The sequence below is a fragment of the Anomaloglossus baeobatrachus genome, chromosome 8, assembly GCF_048569485.1.
Source record: "Anomaloglossus baeobatrachus isolate aAnoBae1 chromosome 8, aAnoBae1.hap1, whole genome shotgun sequence".
Lineage (NCBI taxonomy): Eukaryota > Metazoa > Chordata > Amphibia > Anura > Aromobatidae > Anomaloglossus > Anomaloglossus baeobatrachus.
The window spans coordinates 206,975,212-206,991,656 of NC_134360.1; the positions used below are offsets into that span (position 1 = coordinate 206,975,212).

General features: G+C 50.7%; 1 protein-coding gene across 1 annotated transcript in view; it reads left to right on the forward strand.

Annotated features, from left to right (window-relative positions):
* Positions 1–4,099: 4,099 nt before the first annotated feature.
* The window catches only part of CPT2 (carnitine palmitoyltransferase 2), a 39,331-nt gene continuing 26,985 nt past the window's right edge, over positions 4,100–16,445 (forward strand). The window contains exons 1-2 of the mRNA XM_075320101.1: positions 4,100–4,204; positions 6,978–7,159. Of these exons, the coding sequence (XP_075176216.1) occupies positions 7,002–7,159 (158 nt within the window). The 5' untranslated portion in view covers positions 4,100–4,204; positions 6,978–7,001. The remainder of the gene's footprint in view (positions 4,205–6,977; positions 7,160–16,445) is intronic.

Consider the following 16,445-nt stretch of genomic DNA (forward strand, 5'->3'; position numbering starts at 1 on the left):
TGACTGCTACAAGCAAGTTGCAAAAAATCTATCTGGTTCAGATTTTTAGCGAGTTGCTTGTTTGGTAGCTTGCAGTTCACAATCCCATTCATCTGCAATGTAACAGCGGCATACAGCAATCTTTGTCATGTCCAAAGTCATCCCTGCTTTTATGGTATGTGAACACGTTTAGGATTTGGTGCTGAAATTTCGGCATTTGTTGACAGGAAAAACGCAGCATCAAATATGTGATTTTTTTTTTTTTTGGTGCAGATTTTTCCCATTCATTAGAATGGGTGAAATCTGGAGTAAAAATGCTGCAAGTATTGACATGCGGCATATTTATTTCTGCAACAAATTGACAAGGAGAAAATAAGCAGCGTGTGCATGAGATGTCAGGAGTCACTCTGCTGGTATCAGGAAAGCCTTCAGGTTCTGTGTCAAATCTGTAAGAAAAACGCATCAAAACAGGATAAAAATGTAACATGTGCATACAGTCTAAGGGCCGCTTTACACGCTACGCAATTGCTAGCGATGCCGAGCGTGATAGCACTCGCCCCCGTCGTACGGCCGATGTGTGGTGATCGCTGCCGTAGCGAACATTATCACTACGGCAGCGTCACAAGCACATACCTGTTCAGCGACGTCGCTGTGACTGCCGAACAATCCCTCCTTCAAGGGGGAGGTGCGTTCGGCGTCACCGCGACGTCACTAAGCGGCCGGCCATCAGAAGCGGAGGGGCGGAGATAAGCGGCCGGAACATGCCGCCCACCTCCTTCCTTCCGCATTGCCAGTGGACGGAGGTAAGAAGATGTTCGTCGCTCCTGTGGTCTCACACATAGCGATGTGTGCTGCAGCAGGAACGACGAACAACATTGTACCTGCAGCTGCAACGATAATTGGGAATGGACCCCCATGTCACCGATTTTGAACGTTTTTGCGATGATTCAAAATCGCTCATGTCACACGCAACGACATCGCTAACGCGGCCGGATGTGCGTCACAAATTCCGTGACCGCAACGACATCGTAGCGTGTAAAGCAGCCTTAAGGCTATGTTCACACTTGGCATTTTTTACATGTTTTTTTCATTGGTGTTATGCAAATAAAAAGCTGCTTTTTTGCCAGCAAAACCCATGCACACACACATTTGCTTTTTTTCCTGACTGAAATGTAATATTGCTGCCTTTTTGAAGCGTCAATGCTTTTTTGACCATTGAAAGCAATGAGTGAAAAAATGCAGCTGCTTTTTTTTGTTTTGTTTTTGCAGCTTTTGTGGTGAATAAAACTAACTTTATTTAAACATGTACAGTAGACAAATGACACAAAAAAAAGCAGCAAAAACGCCGCTTGTTTTTACAGCGATCAGATTTTACTACAGAATATAACGCCCTGTGTGAACATAGCCTTAGGGTATGTGCCCATGATCAGGACCCGCTGCATCCTGGATGCGACTGGTCCTGACCTGTGGGGGCGTGAGTCTCCTCCGCAGGAGACCGCAGCTGCCCATGTGGTGCCCCTGCGGCTTCAGTCGCCACAGTGTACTGCACCTCACTTAAGGTGCAGTATTCATCTCGGGTGAGGAGGGGGTTAATCACCGGTGTTCCACATTAAACATTGCATACAGTTTAGGTGCCTTTCCACTGGGGACTGGACTAGGGTATATAGGGGAGTGGCCATCACGAAGCATAGGACTTTCCCAGTCACTGGGACAACCACTTGGGGGGCGGGCACCACTTGGGGTAGAAGTAGGAGCAACCTTTACACACTCTCAGTCAAGTCTGGACTACACTTCTGGCGACACAACACCACTTTCTTCTCTATTTTGTTCACGGGGCCCGAGGCTTGGAGTGGGAAGCCCGGGTTGGCTGGAGCTCAACACAGCAAAGGCCGGCACCTCCCGGGCAACCCACGGACAGTGAGTAAAGACCTGGAACCGCATGTTACGGGGGCTGTCTGATTATAAAAACCAAAGAGATATCAGACAGTCAGGGTTCACCGTGCAAAGTCTCTGCTGCAGACTATGGCATAGGATAAGGGGTATCTTGTACCACGAAAGCAGTACTGATACGTCTCAGTGACACTAGAGCCAATCACGGTGTGCACTGTTAAAGTCACAGCGACTACCGTATTTAGCGTTAACGTAAAAGGGATAGGTTAATGAGTGAGGAAGAGTATATAAGTGTGCCACTGTAAATAATAATAGCACAACTCACAGAGGCATATAATTAGGTAAAGCAATTCCTCCCTTGCTTGGAGGGTGTGTGGAATGGTCTCTGTTAATGATCACAGAGACAAAAGCAGTGAGTGTGAAATGGCACCTACCTAGGTCCGTTCCTCTAGTGGTGCCAGGAGACGGACAGCAGCATAAGCCGCACAAAGCTCCTACCTGCGTTCGCTCCACTAGTGTGCGAACACACGAACCACTAGATATGGCACCTGCCTAGGTCCGCTCCACTAGTGGTGCAAAAGAGACGGACAGGAGCACAAGCCGCACAAAGCTCCTACCTATGTTCGCTTCCCTAGTGTGCGAGGATACGAACTGCCAGACGCAGTATAAGGAACGTTACCCTAGCGGCAACATCCACCTACGAGTAGAATCACAAGGCCCAGCCGGACCATGTGCCTCAGACACCTGCCTATGTCCGCTCCACTAACATGTAAGGACACGGACAGCAGCCGAAGCTGTAAGGTACAAGAACGCTACCCTGCCGGTAGCGCTCACCTAGCATAAACAGAGAGATGCCTAGAGGGACGTGCACAGAGCGTCTACCCTCATGCATGAACCAAGAGGACTGGGCGGCGTGCGTCAGGGTCTTATATAGACTCTGTGCCTCATCCAAGATGGAGGACACCAGAGCCAATCCGCTGCCAGAACGACAGCAATGACGTCACGCTGGCCTATCACCGGTCAAAGCGTCACAAACACATGACCAGTGATCAATCGGCATAGAAGGTGTCAGAGACATGTGACCACGTGTCACAAGCACATGACCAGTGACCAATCGGCATAGAAGGTGTCAGAGACATGTGACCACGTGTCACAAGCACATGACCAGCGGCCAATCAGCTTAGAAGGTGTCAGAGACATGTGACCTTGTGTCAGCGATGATGTCACCCGCACATGTGCAATGGCTCCAAGATAGGACTTAGTCTCCAGTGCTCGCACATGTGCAGTAGCAAGAAATCGGACATAGTCTCCAGTGCTCGCACATGTGCAGTAGCAAGAAATCCGAACATAGTCTCCAGTGCTCGCACATGTGCAGTAGCAAGAAATCCGGACATAGTCTCCAGTGCTCGCACATGTGCAGTAGCAAGAAATCCGAACATAGTCTCTAGTGCCACAGCAACCGTAACACTGCAACTACTGTGTCCGACCTCTTAATTGCTGGCGCCCCGCGCTTCGGCGTTAACGGCCACTAGTACCTCCATCATCCTCCCTGGGGCCTAGCTTCACCTGCAAGAAGCGAAACCATCCTAGCTGCGACATCACCCGCCCCAGAGGACAGCTACCGCAGTGGCGGCTGATCCCTGGCCACATACCGCAGGTAGCCTCACGAGATAACTACTACTCCTAACATCCTCCAGCACCCATCCATCATTCCTTTAATTGTACACCTCGGGGCCACGAAGCTGGGCAGGGCCACCCGTGACATCTTGGACCCGACATCACTGTCCCGGCGACGAGTACATTTAACTCCTGCCCCGTGGGTGCTACACCCGTCTCCAGAGTTACGACTTAGCTGGAATAGTCCATGGATAGAACTCATCCCACACACCGATGTCGATGGGAAGATTAAAAAAAATAAAACTCTCCGGCTCCAGGAATGTGCTAATGAAGGTAAAAAATTAAACCAAAATATAGACAGTTGTAGATAATTTTCTTTTTACATTTTATATCTAATCCAGAATTTTGCACAAAACAGGCTTAAGAAAAAAAAAATGCATATTTTGCAGGATCTGCTGTTGCTGTGTGTGAGCAGGGATGAATATCTGCCATTAGTGACAGGGAGGAAGCGCTGCGCTGACTTATGTCCGGAACCTGCGCTTGTGCAGAAAGTTTCCGGGGGACAGAATTCGCGTTACACCTTTCGGTGATTTTGAAGCCGGGGAGGACAAAGGGGGCGGGTCAGCTGCGAGAGGAGGGGATGAGGGAATTAGGGCAAAGGTAAACGGGACGGGAGCGGAGAGGTGACGGTTCGCGGAGCGAGAGGACATACACCCTGGTATGGCGGCAGACAAAAACTCCTTCCAGGGATGAGGGGAAGGGGACCTGGCAACGTACCTGCCGGAAGGATTAGGGGGTTGCACACCTGTCATTTCACCTTTGGCCATAGAAACTGTGGGTGCTGCCGCCTCACATTGATAAAGAATGTGTGATCACATGATGCAGAGGCCGGGGAGTGATCTCCCATAGAAGTCAATGGGAGCGTCCCTGAAATATCTCCCCCGGCAGCCGCTGATCTCTCCCCTGTGACCAGGGGACCCTCATGTACACGGTTATGGCTGTTGTTTATGTACAGCTATCTTATCGGTGACAGCACTATCCCTTTTCAAAAAATAACGCTCCTTTTTTATGGTTTAGCTATTGCAGTTCAGCCCCATTGACTCATATAGGGCCATGGCTAAAAGTGTTTCTGGGAAAGGAAAACCATTTTTTTGTTCTGGATTAGGCTACATTCACACAACTCCCGTTTTTGCGGTCCTGTTTTCTCACGGATGCATCTGTGTGGCATCCGTTCCATATACGGGGCGTGTGGCATCCGTGTACCTTACGTTTTTTTGCAGACCGCAAAAAACGGAAGCAGCTAGATATAGATAGATAGTGGGATAAATAGAGGAATGAATGAATAAAGGGATAGATTATACATGAGAAAGACGTATATAATGTCCCACTCCCCAGCATTTTGTAATCTTGCACCCTTTAGTGCCTTTCATGGGGCACTAAAGGGTGCCTAGCATTGTATTTAGCCAATAAATAATTAAAAAAAAGACGTGGGGTCCCCCCTATTTTTTGTAGCCAGCTCGGGTAAAGCAGACGGCTGCAGACCACAGCTGGCAGCTTCAACTTGGCTGGTAATCCAAAACAGAGGGCACCCCACGCTGTTATTTTAAATTAAATAATTTAAAACTAAAAACGTGGGGTCCCCCCCCAAATTGGATCACCAGCCAAGGTAAAGCAGACACCTGCGGTCTGGTATTCTTAGACTAGGGAGGTCTGCGGTTCTTGGACCCTCCCCAGCCTAAGAATAGCAGGCCGCAGCCGCCCCAGAAGAGGCGCACCCATTAGTTGCCCTGGTGTGGTGGCAAACTGGGTAATATATGGGGTTGATACCAGATGTGTAATGTCACCTGGCATCAAGCCCTGAGGTTTGTGATGTCACGGGTTTGTCTGATACCCGACATTACTAACCCAGTCAGTAATAAAAAAAATAGACGACAAACAAATTTTTATTGGAAAAAAAAATATTTCCCAAACACATTCCCTCTTTCACTAATTTATTGAAAAGAAAAAACAAAACCGGGTCTGGCGTAATCCAATAAGGGGGTCCCACGATGATCCATTCTCACTGTCCCAGTCAATGAAGAACAGAATGTTCCCCATTGACTGGGAGAGCAGTGCAGTGACCTGAGCTAACATCATGAGGTCAGCCCACGTCACCGCAGGGCATGACTAGCAATGACTTCAGGAGGTTAGCGAGGTACATTACCTGCGGTGATGGAAGCCGCTGCACTCCTGACATCAGTGCTGGTCACTGACTTCTATACCTGCCACGTTCTCAGATCACCTCTTGCGAGCGGCCCATGACCTTACCGCTAGTCGCAGTCTTGGGCCGCCCGCGAGAGGTGATGTGAGAACGCGGCTGTCTGTGAAGAGCGCTGATGTCAGGAGAGCAGTTCATCACCACAGGCAATGAACTTTAATAACCTCCTGTCGGCAATGCTCATCATCCCCGCGGCTGCTCGCACTGCTGTGTGGGCATTTGCTGACACACTGCTGTGCGGGCATACGCTGACATTGCAGTGCGGGCAGATGCTGACACACTGTAGTGCGAGCAGAACTAGTACACCTACTGACAGGTAGTCAACCCCACCCCATCACTGATTGGCAGCTTTCTGTACACTGTGCCTAGGTGGAAAGCTGCCAATCAGTGCTGTGGGCGGGTTGTACAGAGCTCAGCCTTCAGAGAACTGTGTCATATGCACCAGATTAAACATATTTAAAAACTGCAGTCAAGTAAGTGACACATTGCTGGAATCAGGGTGTCTGCCCCTACATCATGCACTCAGAAGGGGTAGCAAAAACCTGGCAACATTCTCTGTAAAATTTCTGTCAAACTGTGCTTTTCTTTGTTGCTCTTTTTTACTAAAGGTTTCTACAGGAATACTAATAAAACTCGTTAAAATAAAAAACAACTTGCATGCAGAATCCCAGGGTTTCTGTACTAAAAAAGCTTAAAAAAACCCCTGTCAAATCTGCACCAAAAACGCATTGCACATAGGAACATTGCCTCAAGGATATGTTCACACTCACAAACGTGCTGTTTTTCTCTTTTCTACAGATGTCCGTAAAAAGGAGCACAAACTAGCAATTTGCTCTGATAATTGCATTTTTATTTTCTAGCTCGTTGATCCATTTTTGGTGCAGATTTGAAGCAGCCTTTATTTTCCAGGGTTTCCCACTCTAATGCAGGATCGCTGGGACTCTGCACTTAATAATATAACTGTGTTTTTTTCCATAGAAGCCTATAGGGGAAAAACGCACCCAAACATGTACAGCTCCACTTAAACCCTAAATAACTGCATTAAATCTGCTCCTAAGCCACTTGAAAAATGGGGGAGAAGGTGGAAAGAAATGTCATAAATACAGCAGATTGTCAATGTGGAAAACATGCTGGGAAAAGTGCCACATTTTTACATTCAGGGACATGGCCTTATGGAGCTTGTCCCCTCTATGTACCCATACCTCTAATTCTCCCGACTTTTGTACTTTTCCAGGTTTTACACACTCTGTTTGCAGACATGGCTCGTCTCCTGACTAAATCGTGCCTTATAAAAGGAGGTCCATCCTCTGCGCCGGGTTCGATCTTGCTCAGGACATACAGCTCTGGAAACGGTGACACAGAATTCTTGCACAAAAGCATCGTGCCAACCATGCACTTCCAGAAAAGCCTACCCAGGTGGGAATCTGCATTTATGTCCTGTTCCAGCAGATATAAAGTGAAGATTGTCAGAGCGTCAGCAAATTAATGCTGCCATTTAATATAATGAAAATGTGTGTAATTTTCCAATATACCGTATTTTTCGGACTGTAAGGGCGGCTTTGCACGTTGCGACATTGCACGTGCGATGTCGATGGGGTCAAATCGAAAGTGACGCACATCCAGCGTCGCAGTCGATATCGCAACGTGTAAAACCTTTTCGATACGATGAACGAGCGCAAAAGCGTCGTTATCGTATCATCGCTGCAGCCTCCGTCATTTCCATAATGCCGATGGTGCGACAGGTACGATGTTGTTCCTCGCTCCTGCGGCAGCACACATCGCTGTGTATGAAGCCGCAGGAGCGAGGAACATCTCCTTACCTGCCTCCCGGCTGCTATGAGAAGGTCGGAGGTGAGTGGGATGTTTACATCCTGCTTATCTCCGCCCCTCCGCTTCAATTGGCCGCCTGCCGTGTGACGTCGCTTTGACGCCTCACGCCCCGCCCCCCCAAGGAAGGAGGCGGGTCGCCGGCCAGAGCGACGGTCGCATGGCAGGTATGTGCGTGTGAAGCTGCCGTAGCGATAATAATCTCTACGGCAGCTTTCACTAGATATCGCACGTGCGACGGAGGCGGGACTATCGCTGCAGCATCGGTAACACATTTGTTACCGAAGTCGCAACGTGCAAAGCCCGCCTAAGACGCACCCTGGTTTTAGAGGAGGAAAATAGGAAAATAAAATTTGAAGCAAAAAATGTGGCCATGACACACTGATATGGGGAGAGGATCTGCTGCTGACACTGTTATAGGGGTAATGTCCCCAAGTTCTCTACTAAGGTACCCCATCCTGGTAATGATCCTCCTGCCTTGTATATGATCCCCATCTTTGTATATATAATTATGGCCGCCATCCTGCTATATGCCGCCATCCTGCTATATGCCGCCATCCTGCTATATGCCGCCATCCTGCTATATGCCGCCATCCTGGTATACGGCCTGCATCCTGTGGCGCATAAAAAAAAAATAAACATTTATACTCCCCTTTCCTCCCTCCAGCACCATCGCTCGTTCTCCTCTCTGTGCCGGCAGCAGCACCGCTGACCTGTGTGGAGTCGTCACCGTTCCCTGCAGCATCGCTCGTCATTCTTTCTGCCAGCTCGCTGATGTGTGTGGAGCCGTGAGCACAGGGATGACGTCATTGCTGTGCGCATCGGTCTCCACACACATCAGTGGCCGGCAGACAGGAGGACATCGCGATGCTGCATTCACCAGTAACGGGTGAGTATACTTATTCACTGCGCCCCGCACTGATGATGATACGCGGGGGGCAGTGAATACAGCTGCACATGATCACTCCAGGCTGTAGTTGCAAGGGGTGATCACGCGGGCCGGCTGTTAATTATGCGCACATCCCCCGCCCATCATCCTGCCCACCTGTCAGTGTCTGCTTCAGCGCTGAGGGAGGATGGGCGTGCATATGTAATGAGCGGGCCACGTGGTCACGGCAGGTGCTGCTACAGCCTGCTCATGTCCCCGATGGCCCGCTCCACCGCAGCACCCTCATTCCCCACAGCCATGCTCTACATTCAGACTATAAGACGCACCCCCCACTTTCCCCCAACATTTGGGGGAAAAAAAGTGCTTCTTATAGTCCGCAAAATATGGTAATCTGTGTACATTACAGATTGTTTTCAAGATCAGTAAAGACTACAAATCTCAGTCCTTATAACTGCACTGAACATTACACCTGATTTTATTTACCGTATTTTCTTTGTCGCTCCTAATTGGGAGACCCAGACAATTGGGTGTATAGCTACTGCCTCCGGAGGCCACACAAAGTATTACACTTAAAAGTGTAAGGCCCCTCCCCTTCTGGCTATACACCCTCCCGTGGGATCACGGGCTCCTCAGTTTTCATGCTTTGTGCGAAGGAGGCACACATACACGCATAGCTCCACTGTTTAGTCAGCAGCAGCTGCTGACTATGTCGGATGGAAGAAAAGAGGGCCCATATGGGGCCCCCAGCATGCTCCCTTCTCACCCCACTTTTGTCGGCGGTGTTTGTTAAGGTTGAGGTACCCATTGCGGGTACAGAGGCTGGAGCCCACATGCTGCATCCTTCCCCATCCCCCTTAGGGCTCTGGGTGAAGTGGGATTTACCGGTCTCCAGGCACAGAGACCGTGCTCCGTCCACAGCCCCTGGGGAATCTGCTGGATATGGAGCGGAGTATCGTCAGGGACAGGGCCCTGCTACGCCAAGGTACTCTGTGTCCCCGTACAGTCCGCGCGCACACTGCAGCATTGCTGGGTGTGTTAGTGCGCCGGGGACAACAGCGCTGCGCGCTGGTGCCATTCCTATCTACAGCTTTGCTGAGAGGGGACATGTATTTGAAACTGCCGCGCGGCCGCTGTTGTCAGTTTTTTCGCTGCGGCGCGGCTGGGACTTGTGGTGCGCCGGGGACTTCCGCGCTGGCCGTGCATATATCACGGCCGCGCTTATTACTCGAGTCCCCGGCTTTTTGCGGCCTAGTTTCGTTTCGTTCCCGCCCCCAGGCCTGCCAGTCAGGGGAAGGGCGGGGCGCTGTATAGAATGTCAGCGCAGAGGGCTGGAGTCTGCTTTGCATACTCCAGCCCTCACACTGGGCACAGTGGGACGCCAGTTTCCCGCACTTTGTTTGAGGCACGCCCACGATCCCTCTCTTCATAGGACGCCGGCAGCCATTCCTGTGTGCAGTCTGAGCTGGAGAGAGGAGACTGGGAGACCCAGACACGGGATTCTGGTGCCCACACACCCGCTTTTCAGCGGGCGGTAAGCTGCCCTCAAGGGCTGACCCCACTGGTGCCGAAGTGTATATTGTATTTTATGCTTGCAGCTTTACATTGCACTGTACGGTCGCTGGGGATCCTCTGCTATATACCCTCCTAGATTTCTCAGAGGACACAACAGCATGTCGACCGCAAAAAGCAAAGGTGCCAAGGCACAGGCTTTCTATGCTGCTTGTACCGCTTGTGGGGCTGTTCTACCGGCAGGTTCCACTGACCCCCACTGTGTGCAGTGCTCGGCCCCTATGGCACTTGCTCGGCCGGGGCCTCTGCTGGAGGTGACCCAGGCAGAACCTCCTGTAAATACTGTCCAGGTGACAGGGACGGAGTTTGCAGTCTTTGCTGACAGATTGTCTGTGACTATGACTAAAATTCTTGAAACATTGCAGTCTAGACCAGTACCTCAGGCCATGGACACTGTTAACTCATTGCTCCCTGGTCCCCCTCAGTCGGAACAGCTCCGGGATCAGGGGGGTGTCTCTTGCATCCCAGGGTGATGGCTCTGACACGGACGACAGTCCCAGACAGCCTAAACGAGCTCGCTATGAGCGGCCCTCGACTTCATCACACTGGTCAGGGTCCCAGCAGGAGGACTCTCTGTGTGATGAGGCAGACGTAGCTGATCAGGATTCTGATCCTGAGACCGCTCTCAATTTGGATACACCAGATGGTGACGCCATAGTGTATGATCTTATAGCGTCCATCAATAAAATGTTGGACATTTCTCCCCCTGCTCCTCCTGTGGAGGAGACAGCTTCACAGCAGGAGAAATTCCATTTCAGGTATCCCAAGCGTAAATTAAGTGTATTTCTGGACCACTCTGACTTTAGAGAGGCAATCCAGAAACGCCACGCTTATCCGGATAAGCGTTTTTCCAAGCGGCTTAAGGATACACGTTATCCTTTTCCCCCAGACGTGGTCAAGGGCTGGACCCAGTGTCCCAAGGTGGATCCTCCAATCTCCAGGCTTGCAGCTAGATCCTTAGTTGCAGTGGAAGATGGGGCGGCACTTAAAGATGCCACTGACAGGCAGATGGAGCTCTGGTTGAAATCCATCTATGAAGCTATCGGCGCGTCGTTTGCTCCAGCATTCGCAGCCGTATGGGCACTCCAAGCTATTTCAGCTGGTCTTACACAGATTGACACGGTCACACGTACATCTGCTCCGCAGGTGGCACCCTTAACCTCTCAAATGTCTGCATTTGCGTCTTACGCGATCAATGCTGTCCTAGACTCTACGAGCCGTACGGCAGTGGCGTCCGCCAACTCCGTAGTTTTACGCAGAGCCTTGTGGTTAAGAGAATGGAAGGCAGATTCTGCTTCCAAAAAGTGTTTAACCAGTTTGCCATTTTCTCGTGACCGACTGTTTGGGGAGCGCTTAGATGAAATCATTAAACACTCCAAGGGTAAAGATTCATCTTTACCTCAGCCCAGACAAAATAAACCCCAACAGAGGAGAGGACAGTCGGGGTTTCGGTCCTTTCGAGGCTCAGGCAGGTCCCAATTCTCCTCGTCCAAAAGGACTCAAAAGGATCAGAGGAGCTCAGATTCTTGGCGAACTCAGTCACGCCCAAAAAAGACAGCCGGAAGACCCGCTACCAAGGCGGCTTCCTCATGACTTTCGGCCTCCTCTCTCCGCATCCTCGGTCGGTGGCAGGCTCTCCCGCTTTGGCGACATTTGGCTGCCACAGGTCACAGACCGTTGGGTGAGAGACATTCTGTCTCACGGGTACAGGATAGAGTTCAGCTCTCGTCCTCCAACTCGCTTCTTCAGAACTTCTCCACCTCCCGACCGAGCCGATGCTCTGCGGCTAGCGGTGTCCACTCTAAAAGCGGAAGGAGTGGTGACCCCCGTTCCTCTTCTGGAACAAGGTCACGGTTTTTACTCCAATTTGTTTGTGGTGCCAAAAAAGGACGGGTCTTTCCGTCCTGTTCTGGACCTAAAACTGCTCAACAAGCATGTGAAAACCAGGCGGTTCCGGATGGAATCCCTCCGTTCCGTCATCGCCTCAATGTCTCAAGGAGATTTCCTAGCATCAATAGACATCAAAGATGCTTATCTCCACGTGCCGATTGCTCCAGAGCACCAGCGTTTTCTACGCTTCGTTATAGGAGACGAACACCTTCAGTTCGTAGCCCTGCCTTTCGGTTTGGCGACAGCTCCAAGGGTCTTCACCAAGGTCATGGCAGCAGTAGTAGCAGTCCTGCACTCTCAGGGTCACTCTGTGATCCCTTACTTGGACGATCTACTTGTCAAGGCACCCTCTCAAGAGGCATGCCAAAACAGCCTGAACGTTGCGCTGGAGACTCTCCAGAGTTTCGGGTGGATCATCAACTTTTCAAAGTCAAATCTCACCCCGACCCAATCGATAACATACCTTGGCATGGAGTTTCATACTCTCTCAGCGATAGTGATGCTTCCGCTGGACAAACAGCGTTCACTACAGACAGGGGTGCAATCTCTCCTTCAAGGCCAGTCACACCCCTTGAGACGCCTCATGCACTTCCTAGGGAAGATGGTAGCAGCAATGGAGGCAGTCCCTTTCGCGCAGTTTCATCTGCGTCCACTACAATGGGACATTCTCCGTCAATGGGACGGGAAGTCGACGTCCCTCGACAGGAACGTCTCCCTTTCTCAGGCGGCCAAGGAATCTCTTCAGTGGTGGCTTCTTCCCACCTCATTATCAAAGGGAAAGTCCTTCCTACCCCCATCCTGGGCGGTGGTCACGACGGACGCGAGCCTGTCAGGGTGGGGAGCGTTTTTTCTCCACCACAGGGCTCAGGGTACGTGGACTCAGCAAGAGTCCACCCTTCAGATCAATGTTCTAGAAATCAGAGCAGTGTATCTTGCCCTACAAGCCTTCCAGCAGTGGCTGGAAGGCAAGCAGATCCGAATTCAGTCGGACAACTCCACAGCGGTAGCATACATCAACCACCAAGGTGGCACACGCAGTCGGCAAGCCTTCCAGGAAGTCCGACGGATTCTAACGTGGGTGGAAGACACGGCTTCCACCATTTCCGCAGTTCACATCCCAGGCGTGGAAAACTGGGAAGCAGACTTCCTCAGTCGCCAGGGTATGGACGCAGGGGAATGGTCCCTTCACCCGGACGTGTTTCAGGAGATCTGTCGCCGCTGGGGGATGCCGGACGTCGACCTGATGGCGTCACGGTACAACAACAAGGTCCCGGCTTTTATGGCACGGTCTCACGATCACCGAGCTCTGGCGGCAGACGCCTTAGTTCAAGATTGGTCGCAATTCCGGCTACCTTATGTGTTCCCACCTCTGGCATTGTTACCCAGAGTGCTGCGCAAGATCAGGGCCGACTGCCGTCGCGCCATCCTCGTCGCTCCAGACTGGCCGAGGAGATCGTGGTACCCAGATCTGTGGCACCTCACGGTAGGCCAACCATGGGCACTACCAGAACGACCAGACTTGCTATCTCAAGGGCCGTTTTTCCACCTGAATTCTGCGGCCCTGAACCTGACTGTGTGGCCATTGAGTCCTGGATCCTAGCGTCTTCAGGATTATCTAGAAATGTTATTACCACCATGAGACAGGCTAGAAAACCATCCTCCGCCAAGATCTACCACAGGACGTGGAAGATATTCTTATCTTGGTGCGCGGCTCAGGGAGTTCCTCCCTGGCCTTTTGCATTGCCTACTTTTCTTTCCTTCCTGCAATCCGGGTTGGAAAAAGGTTTGTCGCTCGGCTCCCTTAAAGGACAAGTCTCAGCACTATCTGTATTTTTTCAGAAACGCCTAGCACGACTTACTCAGGTGTGCACGTTCCTGCAAGTTGGTCATATCGTCCCTCCTTACAAGCGGCCGTTAGAGCCCTGGGATCTGAACAAGGTTCTAATTGCTCTCCAGAAGCCGCCTTTCGAGCCTATGAAGGATGTTTCCCTTTCTCGTCTTTCACAGAAAGTGGCTTTTCTAGTAGCGGTCACGTCTCTTCGGAGAGTGTCCGAGCTAGCGGCGCTCTCATGCAAATCTCCCTTCCTGGTGTTTCACCAGGACAAGGTGGTTCTACGTCCGGTTCCTGAGTTTCTCCCTAAGGTGGTATCCCCCTTTCATCTCAATCAGGATGTCACATTACCTTCCTTGTGTCCTCATCCAGTTCATCAATTTGAGAAAGGTTTGCATTTGTTGGATCTGGTCAGAGCACTCAGGATCTACATTTCCCGCACGGCGCCCTTACGCCGCTCGGATGCACTCTTTGTCCTTGTCGCTGGTCAGCGTAAAGGGTCGCAAGCTTCCAAATCCACCCTGGCTCGGTGGATCAAGGAACCAATTCTTGAAACCTACCGTTCTGCGGGGCTTCCGGTTCCTTCAGGGCTGAAGGCCCATTCTACCAGAGCCGTGGGTGCGTCCTGGGCATTACGGCACCAGGCTACGGCTCAGCAGGTGTGCCAGGCGGCTACCTGGTCGAGTCTGCACACCTTTACCAAGCATTATCAGGTGCATACCTACGCTTCGGCGGACGCCAGCCTAGGTAGACAAGTCCTTCAGGCGGCGGTTGCCCACCTGTAGGACAGGGCTGTTTGACGGCCCTATCACGAGGTATTCTTTTACCCACCCAGGGACTGCTTTTGGACGTCCCAATTGTCTGGGTCTCCCAATTAGGAGCGACAAAGAAGAAGGGAATTTTGTTACTTACCGTAAATTCCTTTTCTTCTAGCTCCAATTGGGAGACCCAGCACCCGCCATGTTTTCTTAGGGATTTTTGTTTTTTTCGAGTACACATGTTGTTCATGTTGAATGGTTTCAGTTCTCCGATGTTTTCTTCGGATTGAATTTGTCTTTAAACCTGTTATTGGCTTTCCTCCTTCTTGCTTTTGCACTAAAACTGAGGAGCCCGTGATCCCACGGGAGGGTGTATAGCCAGAAGGGGAGGGGCCTTACACTTTTAAGTGTAATACTTTGTGTGGCCTCCGGAGGCAGTAGCTATACACCCAATTGTCTGGGTCTCCCAATTGGAGCTAGAAGAAAAGGAATTTACGGTAAGTAAACAAAATTCCCTTCTTTCGTTTTATAAGACTCACCACAAATTTAGAGAAAAAAAAAAGTTAAAAAATATGGGGTCTGTTTTATAATCCGGCAGTGTCTTACCGGAAAGTGCGGGCGACAGCGGGGGTCACAGGAGGCGGTGGCGGTGCTGGAGTACGGCGATGCTGCGGGTGGTCCAGAGGGGGGCCCAGATGCTTACTGCAGGCGGCGCCACTGTCCTGGGGCTGTGGGCGCTGCTCTGTGCTGGTGCTCACTGCATGCGATGAGGCACGGGTCATTCTGAAGATGTCGGCGGTGTGGGCTTCAAAGAAATGGCAAAATGGCACCCTGAGTCGGCGCGTGCGCATATTGAGTTATAAGCTCAATGACAAGCAGAGATTTATTCTGGGCGCCATTTTTCTTAAGTCCGCTGCTGAGATATCAATGGGCTGGAAGCGGCGCGTGTGCAGATGGAGAGCTTGAGCCTAGAGCTCCATCTGAGCACACACCGACTCTGGGCACCATTATTTGAAGCCCACACCGACGACCTCTTCAGAGTGACCCATGCCTCACAGCCCCAGCATAGAGCAGCACAGCATTGCCCCTGCCTCCTGTGACCATTCTCCACCTCCCCCTAGTAAGCTACATTCGGATTTTAAGACATACCACTCATTTTCCTCCCAAATTTTTGGGAGGAAAAGTGCGTCTTGTAATCCAAAAAATACAATATTTCCTGGAAGTAAAATCAATGGTTCCCATTAAATGACAGCAAGCAGAGATCTTGAAAGTCTGGTACAGAAAATAGGTTGGAAAGTTGGATATTCCTATTGCACCATTGCATATAATTTAGTTCACAAATAGCCATTAGGAATCCGTATGGATTTCTGCACCACGGGGAAGACCGAACATCCGTCTTTGCTGACTGCCGAGAGTGATTTCAAGACCAGTTCCCTAAATCTTCTGCATTTGATCCATACCATGCGCTAGTTGTAACAGGTTACAGGTTTTTCCTGAAGTATTACTTCAACCCCTTCACTCCACAGCCAATTTTTTTTTTTTTTTTTAACACTAGAACTACTGAGGTAGTCATTTTGACTACTTTTCACTATGTATTTCTATATAGGTGTCACGAGTCCAGTAGTGCTCGTGTTAAAGGGAACCTGTCATCAGTTTTTTCCCTATTAAACCAAAAATATCCCCTTCTGCACCTCCTGGGCTGCATTCGAGGAAGGTGCACCTTGTTGCTGACCCCCCCCGCCCCCCCTTGCAGACCCCTAAAAGAACTTTGTTAAATCTTACTGTTTCCTATGCAAATGAGTTTGGTTGGCCAGATGGGCGGGCTCTAATTCGTCTCCTGTCTCCCCCTCCTGCCGCTGTTCACCGTCCCCCAGGCATGATTTAAATGGATGATGCCGCCCCTGTGTTCGTGCACGCTGCTGGAGACTGGCGCAGGCG